Source organism: Podarcis pityusensis (genome assembly GCF_964106645.2).
Source record: "Podarcis pityusensis genome assembly, chromosome: 8".
Classification (NCBI taxonomy): domain Eukaryota; kingdom Metazoa; phylum Chordata; class Lepidosauria; order Squamata; family Lacertidae; genus Podarcis; species Podarcis pityusensis.
The window spans coordinates 46,387,134-46,410,610 of record NC_138033.1 but is presented as its reverse complement, the minus strand read 5'-3'; the positions used below and the strand labels follow the sequence as shown (position 1 = coordinate 46,410,610).

The 23,477-nt window shown below is 43.5% G+C and overlaps 3 protein-coding genes across 4 annotated transcripts in view; all 3 read left to right on the top strand.

Annotated features, from left to right (window-relative positions):
- Positions 1-13,396, top strand: part of PSKH1 (protein serine kinase H1) — a 34,826-nt gene extending 21,430 nt beyond the window's left edge. For both annotated transcript variants that reach the window (XM_081018252.1, XM_081018253.1), the window contains exon 3: positions 6,287-13,396. In XM_081018252.1, coding sequence (XP_080874378.1) covers positions 6,287-6,604 — 318 coding nt within the window. In that variant the 3' untranslated portion in view covers positions 6,605-13,396. The remainder of the gene's footprint in view (positions 1-6,286) is intronic.
- Positions 13,397-17,350: 3,954 nt separating this feature from the next.
- LOC308483905 (leukotriene B4 receptor 1-like) lies at positions 17,351-18,876 on the top strand. Its single transcript, XM_081018221.1, has one exon. The coding sequence runs from the start codon at positions 17,874-17,876 to the stop codon at positions 18,870-18,872; it is 999 nt and encodes a 332-aa protein (XP_080874347.1). The 5' UTR covers positions 17,351-17,873; the 3' UTR covers positions 18,873-18,876.
- Positions 18,877-19,442: 566 nt separating this feature from the next.
- LOC308483906 (leukotriene B4 receptor 1-like) lies at positions 19,443-22,155 on the top strand. The gene has a single exon (XM_081018222.1). It carries the CDS (start codon positions 19,453-19,455, stop codon positions 20,425-20,427), a length of 975 nt encoding a protein of 324 aa, XP_080874348.1. The 5' UTR covers positions 19,443-19,452; the 3' UTR covers positions 20,428-22,155.
- The last annotated feature ends 1,322 nt before the right edge of the window (positions 22,156-23,477 follow it).

The following is a 23,477-nucleotide window of genomic DNA, read 5'->3' as shown; positions in this document are numbered from 1 at the left end:
CCCTCTTCAGTGGCACAAGAATCTATTGGAAGGAGTGCTGGCAATTCTTCTCAATGTCTTATTCATCTTGCTATGTATACAGCTGATCCCACAGTTTTGGTGAGGAAGGCTTATAATTGTGGAAGGGAAAAACCTCTACATTGCTGTCCCTGTTGAAAGTCTGGAGCACACATCATCATAAGATGATAGAGTTGTGCTTCTTCTAGGCTGGGAGATGCCTGTTGTTGCACAGGCAGTCCTGATTCATCTAGCCGATCAGCTCCTGATCCCAGTTTTATTCTTCTTGTTCAGGAATTAGAAGCATGTCCTTGGAAGCCTGCCCTAAGGTCACTGTTGTTGGGGGCTGACACTGTGAGGCCAGAAGTACTGTGATATAATTCTTTCCAGCCCAGATTACATCTGAAAGAATTTTTAAGCTGAACATTAAAATAAGCAATACTTCTGAGTATGGGGACGGGTCAGAGAGGGGCAGTGGTAGTTTCTACTTTTTTCTCTTAAGAGGCCCAGATAAAGGATAAAGTATTCAAGCTTCTCCTGCTATTAGTGCTGGCTACAGGGAAAATATTGTCCTAGTTCACACAGGAGCCTGTAAACAAGGCTCTGGGTGACTGTAGCAGCAACTAAGGATTCCAACAGCTACTACAGCCAGTTGCAGAGAGCCCCCCTCAGTCCTCTCTCATTGTGGCTGCTCACCCTTCCTATGGCAGTAATGCTTGCTTTCTTGCTTCTGCTGATCCAAGAGGGTGAAGGAAGTAATTGCTTGCTGCAATTCATTGGGAATCCAGTAGCTCTATTTTTATTTTTGCTTCTTTGAATTCTTTGCTTGGAAACCTTTAAGGTGCATCACAGACAGAAGTCACCTGGATCCCCAACTCTTTAATGGATCGCCTCATCTCAGATCAAAATAAACATCCCCACTCCAGATGTCTGCCCTTGCCATGAGAAGAGTTTATGAGGAAGTGTGGCCATTTCTTTTGACTTGGGGTTTTGGACTAACACCCTAAACTGCACTAAAAAGCAAATGTCAGCACAGTTTGCAGTGCCCATTTTGTCACCTACTTTGAAAAGGCCGACAGCAGTATGCCTAGCTCTGATTTGTGATTGAGATGAACATTCTAGATAATTTTCTTTTTGTGAGTAAAGTTCAGATTTTAATTTATCTTATATTAAGTTGCTGGTCAGCCCATTACGTGCACAGTAGCTATGTATTGAAATGGCCTCTATGATTTATTTATTTTTAAGCAAGGAGAGTAACTGCTTGCTTGGCGCTGAAAGCTCCTTATGGACCAAGAACCTTTGGTCATGTTTTTAAGCTAGATGAGTGGTTCAGATTTTATTTAATCTTTCTTAATGTAAGATTAAAAACAAGATTAGAAAGTTCTGGTGGCAAGACCAGCTCCTTGGAAGCTTATTGCAGGATTAGAAGTGTATTTCTTCTTGCTATCCAGAAAGCTCCCTTGTGCTACAACAGACATTAACTCATTTGTCTCACTGTGGAAGATTATAATCCACTTTCCAGTAAAGTAACCCTAGCATTTAGTTCACAGCAGGGCTTAGTGATGAATCGAACTGCCTCCTCAAGAAATCCGAGAGAGTGCGGCATTACAAAAGTTTCCTTCCTCACAAGCTTTCACTCTATACTAGGCTGTGGTTATGTCTGCACTACAGACTTGGTGTTGCACAATAAAGCCTTTAATACTGAGCCAAAGGAAATAGACATGTTTCACAACAGCATACAATTAAACTATGGGATTCACTCCAACGAAGGCAGTGATGGCCACCAACTTGGATGGCTTTAAAAGAGGATTAGACAAATACACAGAGGATAGGGCAATCAATGGCTACTAACCACAATGGCTTTGCTGGGGGACAGTATGCTTCTGAATTCCAGTTGCTGGAAACTGCAGGAGGGGAGAATGTTCTTGTGCTGAGGTCATTCATGCAGGCTTCCCATTGGCATCTGCTAGGGTAACGAGACTGGTGCAGCCACACTGGGTACCATGCTGCAGGGGGCACCACAACAATCCTGAAGAGCAGAGCATGAGAAGCAGGGTGCCACTGAAATTGGAGAGCCCGAAGTTCACCACTGACCGTAAGAACAGAGTGCTACATTAGATGGCCTGTTGGTCTGATTCAGCAGGCTCTTCTTATGTTCTTACTTCAAAAGTTATCAGTAACTAGAGGACTTGTAGTTCAGTCTCGCTCCTGGGAGCTTGCTGTTGGCCCCAAATAACAATGTATTATAGGAGAAAGGAAATACAGGAGGAAGACACAGACTGGCTTTGTTCAATGAAATGCAGATACGCAGTATCCATGTGTTCATCTAAACATGTACTTGAGGGCAGCTTTGAGCTGTCATAGGAACATAGGATACAGTAATACCTCCACGAACGTTCACCTCGTCTAGCGTCCATTCTGGTGAACGTCCACAGCAAACCCGGAAGTGCCGGAACAAGTTACTTCTGGGCTTGCCGCATGCGCAGAAGTGTTAAATTGCTCTTTGCACATGCGCAGAAGCGCAAACCGCTCCGCTTGCGTGTGCAGACATGGCACTTTGCCTTGCATCCTTTTCAGCTAGCGGCCGGGGCTCCGGAACAGATCCCGGTCACAAAACAAGGTACAACTGTACATCTAGCTCAGTATCAGCTAGACCAGGAGTTGTCTTATGTAGATTTTTCAATTTTGTTGTTCTCTATGGGACAATGACAATAAAGATGTATCGTATCATATCGTATCGTATCGTATCGTATCGTATCGTATCGTATCGTCAACCTGGTCCCTACCGCCCACTAGTGGGCATTTCAGGATTCTAGGTGAGCGGTAGGGGGTTCTATGGCACAAGCTCCTTCCATTGAGCACTGGTGGGCGGTAGGAAAATTTTACCATCAAGAAAGATGTATTAGTGGGCAGTAGGTATAAAAAGGTTGACTACCCTTGAGCTAGACTGACTAGTAACAAGTAGCTCTTTGTAGTTTCAGGCAAGAGTCTTTCCCCAGCTCTCCCTGGAGATGTTAGGGGATGAATCTCAGAATTTCAGCATGCCAAGCTTATGCTTTCCATTTGAGCTATAGTCCTTCCCTTAATACTGGTTTACCTATAAGAAGGACTCACGTGATTAGTTCTTAAGGTGAGCATAAGAAAGCATGTCATACAGCCTTGTTACTTAACTCCCAGAATTATCTTAACTTGCACAAAATAAATAAATACCAAGTGGCTAGTAGAATTTGCAGACTGGAAGAATTTCCCCACCACCCTCCAGCAGCATAGAAAAGGGGTCCTTTTCGTCCCTTCTGTTAATATTTACTGAAATACTGTGCTACATGGAAATGCTTCCTCCGATTTATTAATACAGGTGAAACTTGGAAAATTAGAATATCGTGGAAAAGTTCATTTATTTCAGTAATTCAACTTAAAATGTGAAACTAATATATGAGATAGACTCATGACATGCAAAGTGAGAAATGTCAAGCCTTTATTTGTTATAATTGTGATCATCATGGCGTACAGGCTGATGAAAATCCCAAATTAACAATCTCAGAAAATTAGAATATTAAATGAAATCAGCAAAACAAGGATTGCAAATAGAGCAGTATTGGACCTCTGAGAAGTAGAAGCAGATTTCAAATATAATTTCAGTGAAAGTTCATGCTGGGAAAGTAACCACTGATCCTATATGAGAATGGTTTGTAATTTTACCAAACTGCTCTCTTCTAGCACTCTTTGTGTCTTACCATACACGTATATAGTAAAGAATGATGTCAGTTGACTCACATAAGTGGCCACAAGTTACAAACCAAACACAGTAATGGGCACCTTGATCATCTAAACCCTTTTCATGCTGTAGTGTTTTCCAGGCTGATGGAGGAAGACACTTAATGTTCAGGAGCTCCAGATATACATTCTTGCATTCTCTCTGCATCAACAAGCGGCCTTTACTTGCTGCCTGATAAAAAAAAATGTGGATGAAACGCACAGTAGCCCTGCGTTGTTTGCTACGTTAATGCTGTATCATCATTTGTTTCTGGAATATATGATATTGAACTGTGACTTTCTTCTATAAGCATTAACATATCCTAGTTGATTATTTGAAATTTGGAAGGAAAAAAATATTATTTGACTTCTCTGCTTGGGATTTTCCTTTCATATACTGTAATTACAGAACTGGAGGGGTTTCCAAGGGTAATCTAGTCCAACCCTCTGCTAAGTGCCCAACCAACCTCTGCTTAAAAACCTCCAATGAAAGGAAGTCCACCACATTCCGAGCTAGTCTGCCTCTCTGCCAAATAGCTTTTACCATCAGAAAGTTCTTCCTAATGTTTAGTTGGAATCTCCTTGCTTGTAATTTGAATCCATTGAGGGCCTACCCTTTGGAGCAACAGAAAAGAAGCTTGCACTATCTTCTTTGTGACAGCCCTTAAGATATTTGAAAATGGCTGTCTTATCTCCTCCCAGTCTCCTCCACTCCAGACTAAACATACCCAACAACACCCTCAATCATTCCTCATGAGGTTTGCAGAACAGCAAGAGTCTTGATCCAGGTTGGGACTTCGGTTGGGGGAGGATTACCTTAACATTTTCTCCATCACTGTTTCGTGTAGAAAATCCCTCACACACCCCTCAGAATCTTCTATTTACTGTTTTGATTTTTTGTTTGTTTGATTTTTAAGTGGCAGAGAATCTCAATCATAGGGCTTCAAAGATGTGGTGAATATCATGTATACTTTGACCCTCTTTGGGCAAGTTACTTTAAGGCTCAATTTCTATTAATCTGAAAGTGAGAAGTGAAAGATTATACTGTAAAAATGATTTCTCCCCTACCCCCCGCTTCCATTGATGCCGTTCTTCCATCAAAGTTCAACCCTGCTGATGTGGTACTGTGAAATGGATCAACTTTGTCAGGAACTTGACAAAGAAGCTGGTATACTCATCTTGGCTATAACCTCAGCAGGATATACTCTTTTTTCCTTTTTTTCTTCAGGAGGGTAGCTTAATTAAATCAAGCCAAAGATACATACAGTACGGCAGGTGAAACCTGCAGCAGCATAAACAGATCAATAAACCGATTTGTGTTTGCTGACCAGAAGAGATTTCTAATTACTAGTGCTCTGTACTCCCCATTTCTGATGGCGTGGGAGTAATTGAAAGCATAAGAAATCCAATTCCCTCTTGTTTGGGAGTTTGTTTCTGTTTAGCTCCACTTAACTGGACTGGTAATGCTGACTCGTCTGTCGAGGCTGAAGGTGGTAATTTATTTCCAGTTGTCTACTTGGGATCCTAGTTCCTTATTCAAGAGTTGCTTAAATTTTTTAGTAGGAGTTTATTTTTAGAGGTTTCAATACACTGTGCACTAGCACATTAAAGTATATATGTGTGTGTATTTATTTATATCTGCCTAAAAGCACACATGTGCCCCAGACTTCCTGCTTCCATTCTGTCTGAATCCTGTATCAAAAAGAGAACGAAAACTTTGCTGATAAATAACTGTAAGCAGCACCAAAGGGGGAATTATCCTCCAATTTGTGAACCTATGGAAATACTGTATATTCTGTATTGTTGTATAATATCTAGGATTTATTGCATGGAGAATCAAATAATATTATTATTACTGTTGTTTTTGTTGTTATTTAATCTATACGCTGCTTACATGCCAAAATGGCTTCTAAGTGGTTTGCAACTATAAAATCAGAATCAAAACACACAATAACATTAAAAGATCCATAATTAAAATATACAATAAAACAAACAATTAAAAAAGCATAATGAAAACCGTGAAAACCCATTTCAGGAGATATGGGAGATAGTCCAGCAAGATTCTTAATATATGTGAAAGTGTTCACACACACCAAAACTGTTTTTTTTAAACTATTGATTTAGCATGTTTAGAACCTTTCTGAAGTTTTGTCAGAGTGCAAATACTGAAAACCCAAGTATTAGTAAATGCCTTTTGACTTTTCACACAAAACTTAATTAAGAGATGTAGCAGTATGGTTGCTCATTAATCATACATTTGCTGCCCCTGTAGTTCTGCTGCCCTGCAATCCATTAGTCTCCAGCCATGTACGTGCCAATGTACATCAGCATCTGTGGCTTCTTTCACTGCTCTGGGTGAAGGGCAAGGCAAGTTATGTGGTTCCTTCCACTTGCCAGAGCAAGTGTGGTAGGAATGCACACTTATTTAAAACAAGACTGCTTGCACATTGACATTCTTAGGGATGGTCTGTTTGTTACCAACATTGGAATTAATGCTTTCTTCTCTCCCCACCCCCTGTTTCTTTATAATTTTCAGCCATGGCCCAGCGTGTCCAATCTTGCTAAGGATTTCATTGACCGTCTGCTCACAGTGGATCCTAGTGACCGGATGACAGCTCTTCAAGCCTTAAAGCACCCCTGGGTGGTCAGCATGGCTGCCTCTTCTTCCATGAAGAACCTGCACCGCTCCATATCTCAGAACCTCCTCAAGAGGGCATCATCTCGTTGCCAAAGCACCAAGTCAGCCCAGTCCACCCGCTCCAGCCGCTCCACTAAGTCCAATAAGTCCCGGCGGGTACGGGAGCGGGAACTGCGAGAGCTGAACTTGCGCTACCAGCAGCAGTACAATGGCTGACAACTCAGCAGGAGGCTGCCTGGCTTGTTCTTTCTTTGTCATTGGGACATGTTCTGCACTGTGTTCACTAAAGTGAGGGGGCCCCAAGCTCCAGCCCTCTTCTCTCAAAGCCCAACTTCCTATGTCCATCTTCCTGCCTTGGGAGATGGAGCTTTAGGGATGCTGCTGCCCCTGGGAGCACATCTCACCTGTGTAGGGTCAGGGGATTAGAAAATCCTGCTTCTTGGCCCAGCCCTGGAAAAAAAGTCTACAGTTAGTTGCCTGAAATACTGGAGCCACGCAGAAGAGTCCTTCCCTAGCCAAGAATCTTTGCTACTCCTATTTATTGACTCCCAAGTTTTATCTAGCCAGCCTCTGTTGCTACAGGGTCTGGGAGGGGGTGATTTAGGCCAGGGTAGCTAACATGGTACCACCCAAACGTTGTACTACAGCTCGTCATCCCTGTTGACTGGCCATGCTGACTGGGGCTTATGGGAGTTGGAGTCCAGCAATAACTGAAAGGCACCACACTGGCTATTGCTGACTTAGGCTGTTGGTTAAAATCAGGATCATGGAACCCCATGGGTCCACAGGTGCAGAAGGAGATTACTGAGTTCCTCTTCTGGCTGCAGCCTTTTGCACTGCATCAGACATTGCCCCAGAAGTTTTTGTGACATCAGTTGGGGGTTTTCTGCACCCAAAAGAGAGGGTAGGGGAGCCTATAAGTCCCAGTACATGTATGGAACACTGCACAGCTCTCTGAATCTTGGGCTATGCACTTTCACAGTTTCAGTTTTCACTTGGTTTTGCACTTAAATGGCTGTTTACCATCCATACAGGTGTGAAATGGGGACCAAATTCTCCTTTGATACTTGTTGGAGGAAATCAGAATTAGTGCTGCTCCTCTCACTGTCCTGTGTGTTGAAGGCCGGAGAATTGGTTGTGCCTTAACTACACTCATTTTGTTGGCTGGGAATGGCTTTTCCTCCCACTATTTTGGAGCCTTATCTTGCTCTCTGTTGTATCTTTCCACTTAACGCTGGAATGAATTATAGGAAACCCGGTCATTCTGACTCAATCAGTGCTTAGATGTGTGACTCAGTACTGCAACATTGCAAGTGACTGAGGAGACATCAGACAGCTTTCTTCCCTCTTCTGACCTCCTGTACACACACCAGGGGGGTCTCTAATCACAGGGGTGACATCAAAAGTCTGTTTCTCTCATTAAAGGCTTGAGTGGGTTCAAACAACTGCTGTGGTTGCCTCTACAGCTGGCACACTGGGGTGCAGGCAATGCAGCTTAGAATCATAAAATCACATAGCTTAAAGGGACCCAAAGATAATCTACGCTGCATTGCCCCCCCCCCCCCGGATTAACCCACTTTCCCTTGGTTTTAGTGTGCTGCAAATAAAGAGCCAGAGAGCAGATCAGGTGCTCACACCAGAGCTGCCTCTTGAATTAAGTAATATGAAAAAAATCTAGACAGCAAGCTTGGTGCTTATTACAGCAGCAAATTGCCAGAGTCAGTAGCCAGTCTGAGCAGAGAGACAACATGTTTCTGTAGGGATTTTTTGTCTCCAGTTAGACTTTTATCTAAAAGTGCAGCAAAATGATGTAATGAGGTACTAGAGTCCTGAAATAATACGATGGCCCGGGGTGGGATAAATTTATTTGGGATATAGGAGCAGGTCTTGATGTTCTGCCCTTTCATTCACCCCAGTAGATAAGGTCAAGAAGAAAGGGCAGCTATTGGAGTTTCCAACCTTAAATCAATATTTCTTTGTCCTATTGGTGATTGGCATTGTGCCCTCACAGCTGCTCTGTTTCACAGAAACCAGCTACTTCCAGCCTCTGGTGGCACATTCTGTTTCCGAGAGCAACTCTCTTGTGCTGGTTAATGTGTCAGGATACGTTGTCAGACATCAGCTTAAGGACATTGCGTCAGTCATGGTAGGCAGGTGGCCATATCATTTTGGGCAGTTAAATTTTACTGACGTCTACAAAGGCACTTCCTGTCCCAATGAATGGTGACTCAGTGGAGGTGTTAAGAGCAGAGGTATACGAAGTGTCTGGGAGTGATACCATTGCAGTGGGGTAGCCCTTGGGTGCTCCCAAGTGTGCATTTCCCCATGACAGAGAGGGAGGGAGTGATGGTGCAGCAGTAGCTGTGATGTTGAATCGCTCATGAGTAAGGATGTGAGTCTGCCTTGTCCTCACCTTGTTGAGACATCAGCATTACATAGGAAAAGTAATGTAACACACAGCTTGTGTGCTTAAGAAGCTTTAATCCACTACAGTGGGATTGATTCATGTCCATGTGTTCCTGCAGTAGTTCTAGAGGTACATTATGCAGAACCAGTTTCTCAGCCCAGGGTGACATCTAGTGGTCCAACATACTCTCTCTGTCAGTAACCAGGCTCCTATTGATGCTTGGCTTTATCTCATACAGTGGTTTCACTTAGGTTACTTTGCAGTTGGAGATGCACCTGCTATTTATGTGTCACCAATGAGTATTGCCCACTACTGGTGGCACACTGGTCTTTCAATTGACCTTTGTGGTGTGTATGTGACTGCTTCAGGAGACACCCCAGCATGTGTGGTAGTGGTAAAGGTCTCTGCCTTGTCTCTCTATTTCCAGTTGTCTATTCTGGACAGGACACCAATTTTATAGAGGGTTATTCCTTTAGACTCACTCACACTTTCCCCCACAGTTATTTCTGTTACGTGGTGGGGAAATTGCCAAATGTGAGGTGCCTATGTTCAACAGCCCTGGTGGTGAGAAATTTCTGTGTTAAGGAATTATTAAGTTTGTAGGTCAAAAGAAAATGACCACATGACCTCTCACTGTTGTTCCGTCCTGGATTGCAGAACTCTTAGTCCATGCTTTTGCTTCTCCTGCTCAGAGTTCATGCCAGTGAACCGGATTCATTGTGTGCATTTGCTTAAAAACAAAAAGCAACAAGATGGCAACACTTGGGTACTGAATTGTCTCTAGATGTTGAAGTTGGTTTCTATCTTATACCACCCCTTCCCTCCCTATTGGAACAGTAAATATTGTAAATATATTGGAACTTAGCAATACTGTGTAAAAAACAAACCAACCCATACAGCATCTCGGATCTAGTGGTGCAAAACCCACCTATCCACTGTGGAATGGGATAAGGTCAGTGATTGCCACTTCAGAGAATGCCAGCTTCAGATTATGTGACGTTTTTGTTAATAAGAGAGGACTCACCCCAGAGACATAACTGGGAATGGGGATAGGGGCTATCATGGACAAGAGGCAGCTTCTAACTGGGTTGTGCCATTTGAAATGTCTCACGTTTTTGAGCCTGGAGATTCTTCATGATTACTTCCTCCTACTGGTTTCCAAGTACTCCGTGTACAGGAGTTCCCCTTCTGTATCAGCAGATTCTTCATGATGACGTCCTCCTACTGGTTTCCAAAATTCCCCTTGCCCCTTTGGATAGTACCTTGAAGTGTAATTGTGCCTTAACACCAGCCAGCAGGGATAAGGAGGTGTATTCTGCTGGGACAAAGGCCCTTGGGGTAGTTTAATCAGAAAGGGGACAGGCTAGTATCTGCTATGTCTCTTCTCTTAGTGTTCGGAAAGTTAGTTTCTCTTGCTATAAAGGCAGTGCCCCAATCATTAATGCCTAGTTCTTTGAAGTCCCCCACTCCATATGGGACCAAGCCCACACTCACAGTGGATAGAGGCTTCCTTGCCCTCATAGCCTTACTAAGCAAACTCTGATGGCCAGCTGTAACAATCTGGAAGAGCTGGGTCTTCCAAGGGAACCTTTTGGCTTGGTCCTTCTAAGCTACGGTGCTTCTGTTTTGAGGTGCATTGGGATGCTTCCAAATGGAGTTTTTTTTCCTTTTCTTTTTCTGGACTCATGTATGCTCCTACATGAGTGGAATTCAAGAGGTCCTTAGGCTTACAAAACCATTTCCACATGCATGTCAGATGGTGTTCCCTCCCTCTTCAATTTTTCCTGTCTTCCACTCCTTGTACAGCATTGAAGACTATCCCCAAGAATTTTGGGGAGTAGTTTGTTGAGCCAGCACAGAGGTCTTCAGTCATAAAGGTGAGCCTCCCAAAGTTTGCACGATAATTCATTGCACGGTCATTTTGGGTCCTAGCCAGTGCTTTTTTCTTTTCCCTAAAAAAATGTTTTGGGGTACTCTCATTCTGTCTGAGACTCAGGAAACACCATGACAGGAAATGAGGCCGCCATCGGGGGTAGCAACCAAACTGACGATTCACCGTGCTAGAGAAGAAACTAAATTTTTTATTTTTTTTTAGTTTCTTCTCCTGTTAGATTCACAAAATGTTTAGGGGTATGCATACCCCTACATCCCCCCAGAAAAAAACCCCACTGGTCCTGGCCATGGAGCATGCCTGAAACTGGTAAGCCAGATGGAAGATATGTCAACCCTGTGCTGATACCAGGTTGGGGAGACAGCAACATGTGTAATGCAGCCACTTTGAGGTTTTTTCCCCTACAATTGAGTGATTTATAAATTTTATGAAATAATAATGGAGTTGCTACAGGTAGCACAATCTGCAGGAATAAATGTCTCTCCCCCCCCATTCCACATCCTCCTTTCTTCCTTCTCTGATGCTGTGGAGCAGTTTTAAACCCCCATCTGGAAGCTCCCTTGGTCTTTATTTCTGATGTGCTGATTACTTTATTCATCTGTTGAAGAGTTATATGGTCCCTTTCTTAGAGTGCAGATGCCACTGCTACTGAAATATACTGTGACTGAAGCACAGACTTCTGCATGAGCTGTCCTTTGTCCTCATCCAATTGCTACTTTATAAGGAAAGAAGTCTGGTGGGGAAGTCCCTGATGTGATGGCATGTGAGGGAGATAGTGAAGGCAACATGGCACCTTTTAGCTGCCATAATGTGCATTTTGGCCCTCGGCTAACCAGACAGACAGCTGAACCTGCCATTACATGAGTCTCTGGTTTGGTGGCCAAGCAGTGGCCTGGGATGCCCTGGCTGAGGCTGCATTCTTCTCTGACACACACTAACACCAAAAGTATGGGATTGTCTTCATTGCAGTTGAGTGAAACGTGTTTGTCAACCATGTTGTTTAATCCAAATATGAATGAGACAGCTGAGATGGTCCTCTGAAAAATCTGTCAGTAGCAAATGCCCGGGGGGAGCACTAGAAAAAGGTGTGTGTGGAGAGAGGAAGGAAGGAAGAAAGGAGGGTGGCTTGGTTGCATCATTCTGCCTATGCAGCTTTTCCATACCTTTTGAAAAGTTGCCTGTTCTGAATGCCTTATACAGTTTTCATGCTGCATTTGCCAACCAGTGCCTTATCTAAAGCAATCAGTCTCTGCCCTCAGAAATCCAGGGTTCACTTGCAGCCCTGAGTCAAGATCCAAAGAACTGCACAATTAGTAATGCACATCAACTAGTCTTCATGTTTGTGTTTGTCGTACTCCTGTTTCCCCCTTTCCCCCATGCTCTGCTACAGACAGTTTTTGAACTTGGGAGTACAAGGGCCTCCGGTTCAAAGGGAGGAGCAATAAAATAAAAAAATCTCCCACTGGGCACTTTCTAGCCTGACACTGTTCTGTGGATCTCAGCTGTAGCATTTGTCCCCCACTAGCAGAGACATAGCAAAGAATGTGAAGTGCATTAATTGACTGAGGGTGGCTATCCGAAACAACCAGGTGCCCTGCTTTCTGGTTGGGCAGCCTTTGTGTTGAAAAATCCATTTGTCTCTGCTTTTCCATCACTCGGTCTTCTCTTCTGCTTCATCTTTGCTCGTCTGCCTCTGTGGCATGTAATGAAAGGTTGTTTGTAAAGTTGTGGATTTCAAGCTTTCCACTTGCAGTGTACCTTCTAGCCCAACTCGTCTGCAAAGGAACCCTTCCCTGCTTGCCCATGAGAGAACCCCAGCACACTGCAGAGGATTCTGGGGCTTGTAGGGCATGCCCTGAGCAATGGCTGCTGGTTAGGCCTTGTTGGGTGTTGCCATTTAACCTGTACTAAAGTAGAATGCCTTAGAACACAACACACCTACTACTGGCTATGCATTGCTGGGAAAGATTGGTAGTGATGGGCAAGCTGCCTGTTGGGAAAGCTCGTTTGCCGCTACTGATTTTTCTCACTAATAAGTATTCAAAGAACCTCTGGGTTCTTGGAGTACACTTTGAAAACCACTGTTTTAAATAAACAAGGCTGCGGTTCTATAGCCACTTACCTGGGAGTCAGCATCATTGAACTCAGTGGGACTTATTTCTGAGTAGACATGCACAGGACTGCACTGTGTAAGACACTCTGTCTCTGGCTAGTAGCAGGCTACTTTCCAAGCCGCCTGCAGTCTGGTGGCCTTTGGACTGGGGGGGGGCGCGCCACCTCTTGGCCTCCACCTGCCCTTATCTTCTCCCCTGTCCTGTGAATGGTTTACTTTTGACCCTGCAGTGCTTCTTGGGAGTCCTCCACTGCAGGTCTTAAGGAACTCACTTTCACTTTTCAGGCATTCTCCCCCACCCCCTGCTCATCAAACTCAAGTTGCCAAAAAAGATTGTTCCTAATCTCTCTCTCCCTGTTCTCAGTGGGACAGTGAGATTTTACTTTTTGTCTCAAGTATTCATGTCTGTGATTTTTGCCTTAGGTGCCTCTTTTATTTTTTACACTATGGAATTTCTACTTTTTTAGAGTGTGATTTGATACATGGCAATTAACCTGTAATGTTGAAATTAGTGTATAGAATTATTTATTTTGTGTATTCAGTCTGTTTTTAAATTTGTAAAAGTATTCTGTTTATTCAGTAAAGTGTTGATCCTCACTTAGTGGTCAGTGTATTTCATTTGGGGGGTGGGGGTGGTATGGTGTGGTGACTGCTTTATTGAATACATTGTCAATGTCTTAATATTGGTTCCTTTATGTGCATTTTAGTGGATGCTCAGGCATGCTTTATGAAGGGAGGCCTCTCAGGATAGCAAACGTTCCTAATCTTTCCTCTGCTTTTCTTCCACCTGCATCTGTCTGATATTTCTCTTGGGATATCAATTACTTGCTGAGCACAGGATGGAGTACTGTATGTGCCCCCCCCCCCCGGATGGAGACTGGAGCAAAGTGGTTTGTATGATGTGTATTTCAGAGGTATTTTTAATGACAATGAAAGACTGGAGAGTTATTATTACTGTTATTATTTATTAAATTGGTCAGCTTCCCAGCAGCATCTACCTAACTCATTGTTGAAAATGGAACCTTGGTTCAATCCAGCAGAAATCACATGAGCTTACCACTCCCCAGTAGAGTTCCAGTACATAGCCACAAACTGAAAGTGTGAGAAGTTATGCCTGAGAAAATAGATGTTGTAATCCAAGATTTACTGTGTCCTCATCACATTTTCATGTGAATCTATGCCACCAGAGTTCAGACTGTTGTATTCCGTATCTGCACATGGAGGCAATTAGGATCTTTGTAGGTGCTGTGTTGTGTGAGAAGCTAAGCTACATGGATGGGTGCTTCATCTGAAAAAAATGCTTAACACATGCTTTTGGAGAAAGACACTTTCAGCATAGTGCTTCCTTAGTATCTCTGACTCTCTTTGAGTTAGCACTCTTACCTGGCAGGAGGAAGCGCCAGTCCCTGCAGAATATAGATCATAGATGTGGCGATACGGTTGCCCCAGTATCGCTGGCACTAGCTTACTATCACCAGGGGTAGATCCACCTGCTGTAGATTGGCAGCTGAGCCACTTGTTACTGAAACAAGTCAACCTCAGGTAGGGAAAGGTTAGGCAAAGTGGTGCCTGGTGCCCATTCAGACTGATAGGGTGGAGAGCAGGAAGACTCAACCGTAGGTGGAGCCAGAGCTAATGGCAAGCAGAGACAACTCACTGGCTTTGTCCATATTCTCCTGCCTGCTGAATTCTACAAGAACAACACAAAGAGTGCCATCCACTCTTATGTAGGGCGGGGCTCACCTCCCCCCCCCCCCATTTTATTCATGTTGGCACCCCTGGAAGCAGGGCCATTCCCCTGGCTCTGCTCCAATACAAGCTCCCTCAGGCACCTTTCTCTTGCAACTGTGACCTGACTGCAGCTGCTTATCTTGTCTCTCCATCAGTCACTACCCAAGGAGAGGAAGGAAGCAAAATCCACGGGTGGCACAGACCTGATTTGGTGATACACTGGCATTACTCACCACAGATAGTGCCAAGCAGGTCTAGGTAGGCAGCAGCTGTCCACAGGAAAGCCATTTCAGTTAGTGCCCCAAGGGAACATCAGATCTCCTGGTACCCCTCATTCTATATGGGCTCCTCATCTGCACTAAGCAGCTTATTGGCAGCTGCACTTCTCTGTGTGTCCTTGAGCTGATAATAGCAGAAGGCCCAATTTAGCCTTGTGTTAAGTGCAGGTGCTGGACCAAAACGCTTCCTCACCAGGACCCACAAAGCCTCCAACAGTATCTGTTCCCCATAACTGTCTCTTTATGAATGGGAAACACAACATTCAGAATTAGGTGTGTGGTTTTTAATTCCCGTGCTTAATGGCTCAGCTATAGAACTATCTGAAGAAACATGGTGTTCTGTGCTCCACACGTGTCCAAGTGGTGAGAGTTTGCAAGCACTGGGACGAGAGATTGATTACACTGGGCAACAATTTTTTACTTTTTGAATGTTGTCTAGATTTCTACAACTGATTTAGGGTATTTTTGCAGTGCTGAATCAGGAAATGGCATCCGTTTCTTTCCATCAGGTCAGGTTTACTGTAAACTGAATGGTGGGCATTGATAAAGGTAAGTACACGTAAATTGCATGTTGCTTCACCATTTTTCAAACTTCAGGGCTTGAACTTCCGTTTCTTGGAACTCCAGGAATGCTCAGCGGCAGGGAGGTCTCTCTTCAGAGTCCAACAGTAGTCAGCCATCATGACTGCGTCCCAGCGACCCTGATACCTGGTCTCCATCTCTTTCATGTCCTGATGGAATCTCTCCCCCTGCTCGTCACTCATTGAACCCAGGTTCTCAGGAAACTGGTCCATATGTGAAAATAGGTAGTGCATCTTTACGCTCATGTTGCAGCCCAGGTTTCTGAAAGCAGTCAGCATGTTGTTGACAAGTTCTGCGTAGTTTCTGGCCTTATTGTTGCCAAGAAAGTTCTTCACTACCATAACAAATGCCTTCCACGCTTCCAGTTCCACTTCGTTCATTGAGTTTCCGAAATCTGGATCTCTGATGAGCTGATGGATCTGAGGACCGTCAAAGATGCCAGCTTTCAACTTCTCCATGGTCAATCCTGGAAAAGCCTGGCACAAGTAAGTGAAGCAGTAACCATCCTTGTCCAGAGCCTTGGTGAACTGCTTGATTAAGCTGAGCTTGATGTGCAGCGGTGGGAAGAGTATTCTGTCTCTGTCCACCAGAGGGTCGTTGATGACGTTCCTTTCTTTGCAAGGCACCAATTCCTCCCGCACAGGCCAGTCCTTCGTGTAATGCTGAGCACGGTCCCTACTATCCCACATGCACAGAAAACATGGGTACTTGGTGAAGCCAGTCTGTTGTCCCAACAAAAAGTTCACTATCTTCAGGTCAACACAAATAAACCACTTATGCTGATCATAACCAATTTTCTTCAGCACATACTTCACCACTTCATAGTTCTCCTTCAGTGTACTCGAGTGAGCCAGGGGTATAGAGGCAAACTGGTTGCCGTTGTATAGCAGAACACATTTCAGTGATCGCTTGCTGCTGTCAATGAACAGTCTCCAATCTTTGGGTTCGTACTGTGGCACTCCAAGCTTGAGCAGAAGCTGCGCAATATCTGCACAGTACACCAAGTCCTTCTCTTCCGAGAAAAAACGGAGGTACTCTTGATGCCTGTTGTGGAAGAAGCTGATGCGAGCACTGTCAGAGAGGAGGTTTTTTTCCTTCAATCTGGATGCCAACAGTTCAGCAGAGTCCTTTGACAAGCTGAGGTCACGAACTAGATCATTCAACTCCTTTTGGGAAAATGGATGTGGAGCATCATCTTCAAGAACCACTTCTTCTTCTTCATGTCCTTCAACACTGGAGGCATCTTCGTCACTAATGTCAGGAAGTTCTCTGAAGATAGGCACTGGAATTTCATCACAATGAGCTACAGGACGACGTGCTGATTGAAGATCAGTATACTTGAGGCTGCTCCGGTTCTTTCTGTTGATCCCAGTCACATCAACAGCGCAGAAGTAGCAGTCAGTAACATGGTTTGTCGGCTCCCTCCAAACCATGGGAATTCCAAAGTTCAGACTCCTCTTGCCATTGGTCCACCCACGTAGAGTCTCGGTGCATGCTTTGCACACCATGTGTGGCGCCCAAGCTTTACACTTCGTGGGGCAGTTGCCCCATTAACTTAGTTTTGATCCCCCAACTTTATGCTTTGCCACACCAATTTAAGGAAGATTTTAGGTTTTATGACTTCAAACTGATCCCTTTTCGACATAATCACCCAGAACTATCGGACCTGAATATTTCTTGTCATTAAAATAATCATTTCCAATCAAAACAATTATTCGACATGGCATTTTACCCCCACCAACTTCTTCTAAAATGCTCCACACAAGTGTACATGTGAACAAAAACATAAAAAAATGACATGTGGTCATACCTCAAAAACTTGACCTGATTGAGCAAAACCAATGTGATTTTTGGATTCAGCGCATCAGATTCGTCCTAAATCAGCTGAAAAAATGCAGACAACAAATTTTTTGTTGACCAGTGTTATTAAAACACTTTTAAGACTGCAGTTAAGTGAAAAGAAAGGGTTCTTCTAACAAGTCAGTACCCTTAACAAATGACAGTTCCCAGGAGTTTTTGCTGAGAGCCATGGCTGTTAAGTGATATATCACTGCTTTAAATGTAAGGTGAAGGTGTAGCCAAAGATGTCACTCCAAAGCAGCTCTTTTCACCCTAAAAAGCCATTGCATGTAATAGTGCAGTGTGACCACGGCCAGGACATCAAAGCATACTGTAGTTCCTTCTCAACACTTTAGCAATTGAGTGTAATAGGCATGCATTCTCTGTTGGCGTGTGACTTGGAATAACAGAGTTTTTCCATATTTGTCTATTGCAAAACAGTTGGGAAGTCCTAGTTTGAGCAAAAGAGAGAGAAAAGAGGAAGCCACCTCAAAAGAAATGTTGGGTTCTTACCATTTTTGAAAATGTGGTAATTTATGTACAAACTGCATCAGTTTCAGTCATTTCCCTTTTGCACTAGAGCTCTACTTACACTCGTTCTCTGACACCTATTTGCAAAGGCTGAGCTCTGCAGGAGGCACAGGATGGCTCTTCTCAACATCACAGACACACACTTGAACAACGCGGTGGCAGAGGTGTCATGGGTGAAGGCCAGCTTGCTTCCAAGCCTCTTCCTCGGGGCTTGCTTCCTGGTTGGCATGCCTGGGAATTGTCTTGTAGTCTGGACGGTTCTTACCAAGTTCCCCCAGCGCTCCTTCACCATTATGCTCATCTTGAACTTGGCCTTGGCTGACTTAATGGTCATGTTGACAGCACCATTCTGGATCTACTATTTTCTCAACAGCTGGGTCTTTGGAGATGTCATGTGCAGACTTCTCCTCTACCTCGTCTACTTAACTGTGTATGCCAGCATCTTCTTCATCACCCTGATGAGCCTGCACCGCTTTGCTGTTGTGGTCTTTCCGTTCACCTCCCAAATGTGGCGGAGGCCACATGTGGTGTGCAGGACTTTGCTGGCAGTTTGGTTGCTGGCAGGTGTCTTTGCATGCCCAACTTTGATATCTGCATCAAGCCTGAACAAGGTTGGAGAGTGTACAGATGAAATATATTTCTCAGATGAGCATCGCCTTGTGGTCAACATTCTGGAGACCTTATTTGCCTTCGTGATCCCGTTTTCTATTCTCTCCATCTGCTACTCCTGCATGATGAGAAGGATTCGGACACTGAGACGCCGCAAGGAAATGAAAACTGGGAAGCTGGTTGCAGCTGTGGTGGGTGCCTTCTTTGTGTGCTGTCTTCCTTACCACATCTTAAATCTCATCATAATCTCTGCATTGTTGCTGAAATATTCTCAACCGGAGAAGGCAAAGGCCTTGCTAGAGACAGCTGAAGCTCTAACAAACCTTCATGGATCTGTAGCTTTTTTAAGCAGCTGCCTGAACCCCATCCTCTATGCTTTTGCTGCCCGGAGCTTCCGTGGGGGACTACGAGAGACCAATTTTGCCAAGTTATTTGGCAAAATGCATGAAGACACAGAGGAGAAATCTACTAAGGACATTACTGCTTCAGTGCAGGCTCTGTAACTCCAGGGGAGTAAGGGAGTGACTTTAGAATAAAATATTCCTCCTCTGATATGAGCATTTTCTGTATATATTAATAATCAAAGGAAGAACCTCAGAGGTTGCTGGGGTAAAATAAATGGATGTAAGACCAAGGCAATGCTATTGTGGCACCTGGCAATCTGAGGGAGACCCAAAGAGTTTTTGTGTGCAGCAACAACCTTATCTGTGATTCATTAGCTACTTTCTAATGTGGAGAACTCTTTATGTCTATCCTAGCCAAGCAACTTTCCTCCTTGTACCCAGGTAAACATATTCCGGGAGCATGTAGGTTGCAATGACAGAGCTTCCGTACTTAGCATAAACATATGTTGCAAACCAGTTGAGTAGTCCTAGTTTGAGTACAAGAACAGAAAGGGGAAGCCCCCCTTCAAAAGCAATGTTTGGCTTTTACCAACATTTTGAGAAAATGTGGTAATGTACCTACATCATGTGCATCAGCCCCAGTCATTTCCTTTCTGCACTGGTGTTGTAGTTTCACTCATTTTCTGACACCTATTTGCAAAGGCTGAGCTCTGCATTGGCTCCCCCCAATATTACAATAATGTATGGGAACAACACGGTGACAGAGGTGTCATGGGTGAAGGCCAGCTTGCTTCCAAGCCTCTTCCTTGGGGCTTGCTTCCTGGTTGGCATGCCTGGGAATGGTCTTGTGGTCTGGACGGTTCTTACCAAGTTCCCCCAGCGTTCCTTCACCATTAATGTCATCTTGAACTTGGCCTTGGCTGACTTAATGGTCATGTTGACAGCACCATTCTGGATCTACTATTTTCTCAACAGCTGGGTCTTTGGAAATGTCATGTGCAGACTTCTCATCTACCTTGTCTACTTAACTGTGTATGCCAGCATCTTCTTCATCACCCTGATGAGCCTGCACCGCTTTGCTGTTGTGGTCCTTCCGTTCGCCTCCCAAATGTGGCGGAGGCCACATGTGGTGTGCAGGATGTTGCTGGCAGTTTGGTTGCTGGCAGGTGTCTTTGCATGCCCAACTTTGATATCTGCATCGACCAAGAACAAGGTTGGAGAGTGTACGGATGACATGTATTTCTCGGATGAGCACCGCCTTGCAGTCAATGTTCTGGAGATCTTGTTTGCCTTCGTGATCCCGTTGTCTATTCTCTCCATCTGCTACTCTTGCATGATGAGAAGGATTCGGACACTGAGACGCTGCAAGGAAATGAAAACTGGGAAGCTGGTTGCAGCTGTGGTGGGTGCCTTCTTTGTGTGTTGGCTGCCTTACCACATCTTAAATCTCGTCATAATCTCTGCATTGTTGCTGAAATATTCTCAACCGGAGAAGGCAAAGGCCTTGCTAGAGACAACTGAAGCGCTAAAAAACCTTCATGGGTCCGTATGCTTTTTAAGCAGCGTCCTGAACCCCATCCTCTATGCTTTTGCTGCCCGGAGCTTCCGTGGGGGACTACGAGAGACCAATTTTGCCAAGTTATTTGCCAAAATGCAGGAAGACACAGAGCAGAAACTTACTAGAGAAGGTACTGCTTCAGTGCAGGCTCTGTAACTCCAGGGGAGTAAGGAGGTAACTTTAGACTAAAATATTCCTCCTCTGATATGAGCATTTTCTGTATATATTAATAAACAAAGGAAGAACCTCAGAGGTTGCTGGGGTAAAATAATGGATGTGAGACTAAGGCAATGCTGTTGTGGCACCTGGCAATCTGAGGGAGACCCAGAGAGTTTTTGTGTGCAGCAACAACCTTATCTGTGGTTCATTAGCAACTTTGCAATGTGGAGAACTCTTGACGTCTATTCTATCCAAGCAACTTTCCTACCTGTATCCAGGCTATTACCTGCTTACATTTTTGCTCTGCCCAGGACACCTCACAATATCTCCATGAAGGAACCATGAGCCCTGGCTGCATTAAGATGTGCTACCTCTACTCAGTCCTTCTTAGGGATGGACAAATCTATCAGTTTCAGTTTCTTCCACTTTCCCATTTTTTCAATCTTAAGTTCAGTTCTTCACATTTCCATATCAGTCCTCATGAATATTCATCAGCATTTTAGCATGGATTTCTCTTAGTAACTACAGTTTTGTATGCATTTTAACCTAATATACACATTTTTGCAAAGCTATTTTCACCAATAAATGCAGACTGGTGTTTTATTTTCATGAATATAAGCAGTGATATGCACATTTTCATCTAGCACTTGCATTTTGTACCTATTACGTGGCTGGAGAACTGCATTGCAAAATTGGAAGAAGTGCAGATTTAAATGGCTGTGTTTCACTTCATGTATTTTTTTAGAAAAAAATCAAATTAGGTAGGTTCATCTTCAAATGTGAATGAATTGAATTTATCCCCCATGCCTAGTTCTGCTGGCTACTTGGGTACCCAAGATAGAAGATGCCCGTGGCAGGTTCTTTCCCGAAGTTTTCCAGTGCTTACAATAATCAAGTCAAACTTCTGCCTGTAGAAATTGCTGCAGAACTGAAATTGCTGACCAGAGATATCACCTTGAAATATTATTGTGTCTGGTGGGAATCTGTTTTGGTTTTCCTGCTATCCCAGCATTCCTTTGCTAAAGCCCAAACTTTGAAAGTATTTTGAATAAGGGCACTGCTAGCAGCAATACTCTTACAATACTTATGTTGAGTTAATTCATCATTTTTTTAGTTTTTAAAATTTATTTTCAAACTGTGAAAAGACAAACATCAACTTTCTGGTTATCATGCTAATTTATCATTGTTGATTGCAACAAGAATTTGAATGCCCCAGCAGGGGGTGGGGATGGAATGGGAACTAATGCATGATAAAGTTATCATTCAGAAGTTAAATGGTTGGTGTTAAAATGTTTGCAGTTTGTGTCTATCTATCCATCCATATGTCACATAGATACACAAATACATGGTACAGGGAGGGCAGCATGAGACACCTAGTTTATAACTAACTAATTATGTGACCCCTGAGCATCAAAGGCTTCTGCTGCTGCCGAAAGTCCTCCAGATGTGGTATTATTGCTTGGTGATTGTTGCTAGGGTCAAGATTTAATTTTGAAGATGTATTATTTTGGGTGTTATTAGTCCTCATTAAAAATTATCAGTGGATTGTTTCATCTTATTGTATATTTATTAATAAGAGATGTTTTCATTAGCCTATATAACTATTTACATGTTGTTCTGTCTTGTAAATGCTCATGAATTATGTAAACTTTTTGAAGTTGTAAGCTGCTTTGAGCATGATCTATGATGAAAAAACAGCATACAAATAAACAATGATGACACATGGGAATGACTGACAACTTATTTTCTCATCTTGGGTAGACCTCTGGGTATAGGGTGGTATATAAATTATAATGATGATGATGATGATAGCAGCTGAGATGATATGATGCCATGTTCAGGTAAATTCCACTTTATTTTGCACTAGCTGGGCCCTACCTGGAATACTATGTCTAGTTTTGGATGCTTTAAGAAGTATTTATTTAAAAAACAGAATAGGTTTAGAGGAGGGCAGTGCAGATTATCCATGAGACGGGAAACAGGTTGTTTGAGTAAAAGTTGAAGGAACTTGGTATATTTAGCATGGAAAAGACCTACCAGCAGTGCTTTCCCCCCTGAAGGTTCTCAAGGGTACACAGTACTGGCACTTTTTTTTTTAGAAGAAAAGCACTACCTACCAGGGACATACTAGCCATCTTAAAATACTTGAAGATCTGACATTTCTTTGCTACCCCAGATTAGGCCTATGTACACATTAGTGCCTTAAAGTGCAGCAAGGGCATTTCCTCCCCCCCCCGCTGTGTTTCAAGTTGCATTCGTACTTTCTGTACCCACCAGAAAGTAAATGGGATGTCTTCACCCAATGTGCTTTACCTGCTTTGTTTCCCCATCCCTGAAACCCCCACAACTCCTATTCAAGGAAGCTGTTATCTGTGCATGCTGCACTTGGGGGCACTTTTCCTTATCATTTTTCATGAGGATGGTAGTGCTAAATCCCTGAAGAGAAGGGACCACATGGAGATAATTAAGGGAACACTTTGGCCGAAAAAGGCACTGTGAGGAAGTGTGGTTTGTGTGACAATTTTTGGAAATGCAAGTTCCTGTTTTTGTTGAAGCTGGCGAAAGAGCATAATTTCCTCTTACATTTTCAGACATGGAATCGGGGTGGTTGCCTTGTGTGTGTGTGTTTGTGTGTGTGAATGGATGAGGGAAGACTTCCAGTTGTGTATGATATTTGTAGTTAACAATTTGGAATGAGTTGTTTTGTTTCCTATCCCTCCTTCTGAAAATAAAACAAAACTAGGTTTCAGATTTGCACAGCAAATCCTGAACCAAGGAGTTAAGGAATTTCCAGTGTCACCAAAGTGTTTACACTTTTGACATTTCCTCACCTCAGGGTCAGCCCAGGGAAGAAATTAGTTCAATTCATAATTCAAACCTACAAAATTTGCACTTCTAAAACCTATACAAACTAAAACAGATCTCTTTCAGATGTCACACTTCTCCATATTTTGCAATGCAATTTTGCAACTCCAGAATGCATACAAAAATGTGTATATTGGTCAAAACAAGATACAAAAATGTGTTCTATTAGGACAAAATAACTT

Bases quoted from the DNA above. Each gene is read 5' to 3' on its own strand.
- LOC308483905 (XM_081018221.1), top strand. From the start codon at position 17,874: ATGGCTCTTCTCAACATCACAGACACACACTTGAACAACGCGGTGGCA.
- LOC308483906 (XM_081018222.1), top strand. From the start codon at position 19,453: ATGTATGGGAACAACACGGTGACAGAGGTGTCATGGGTGAAGGCCAGC.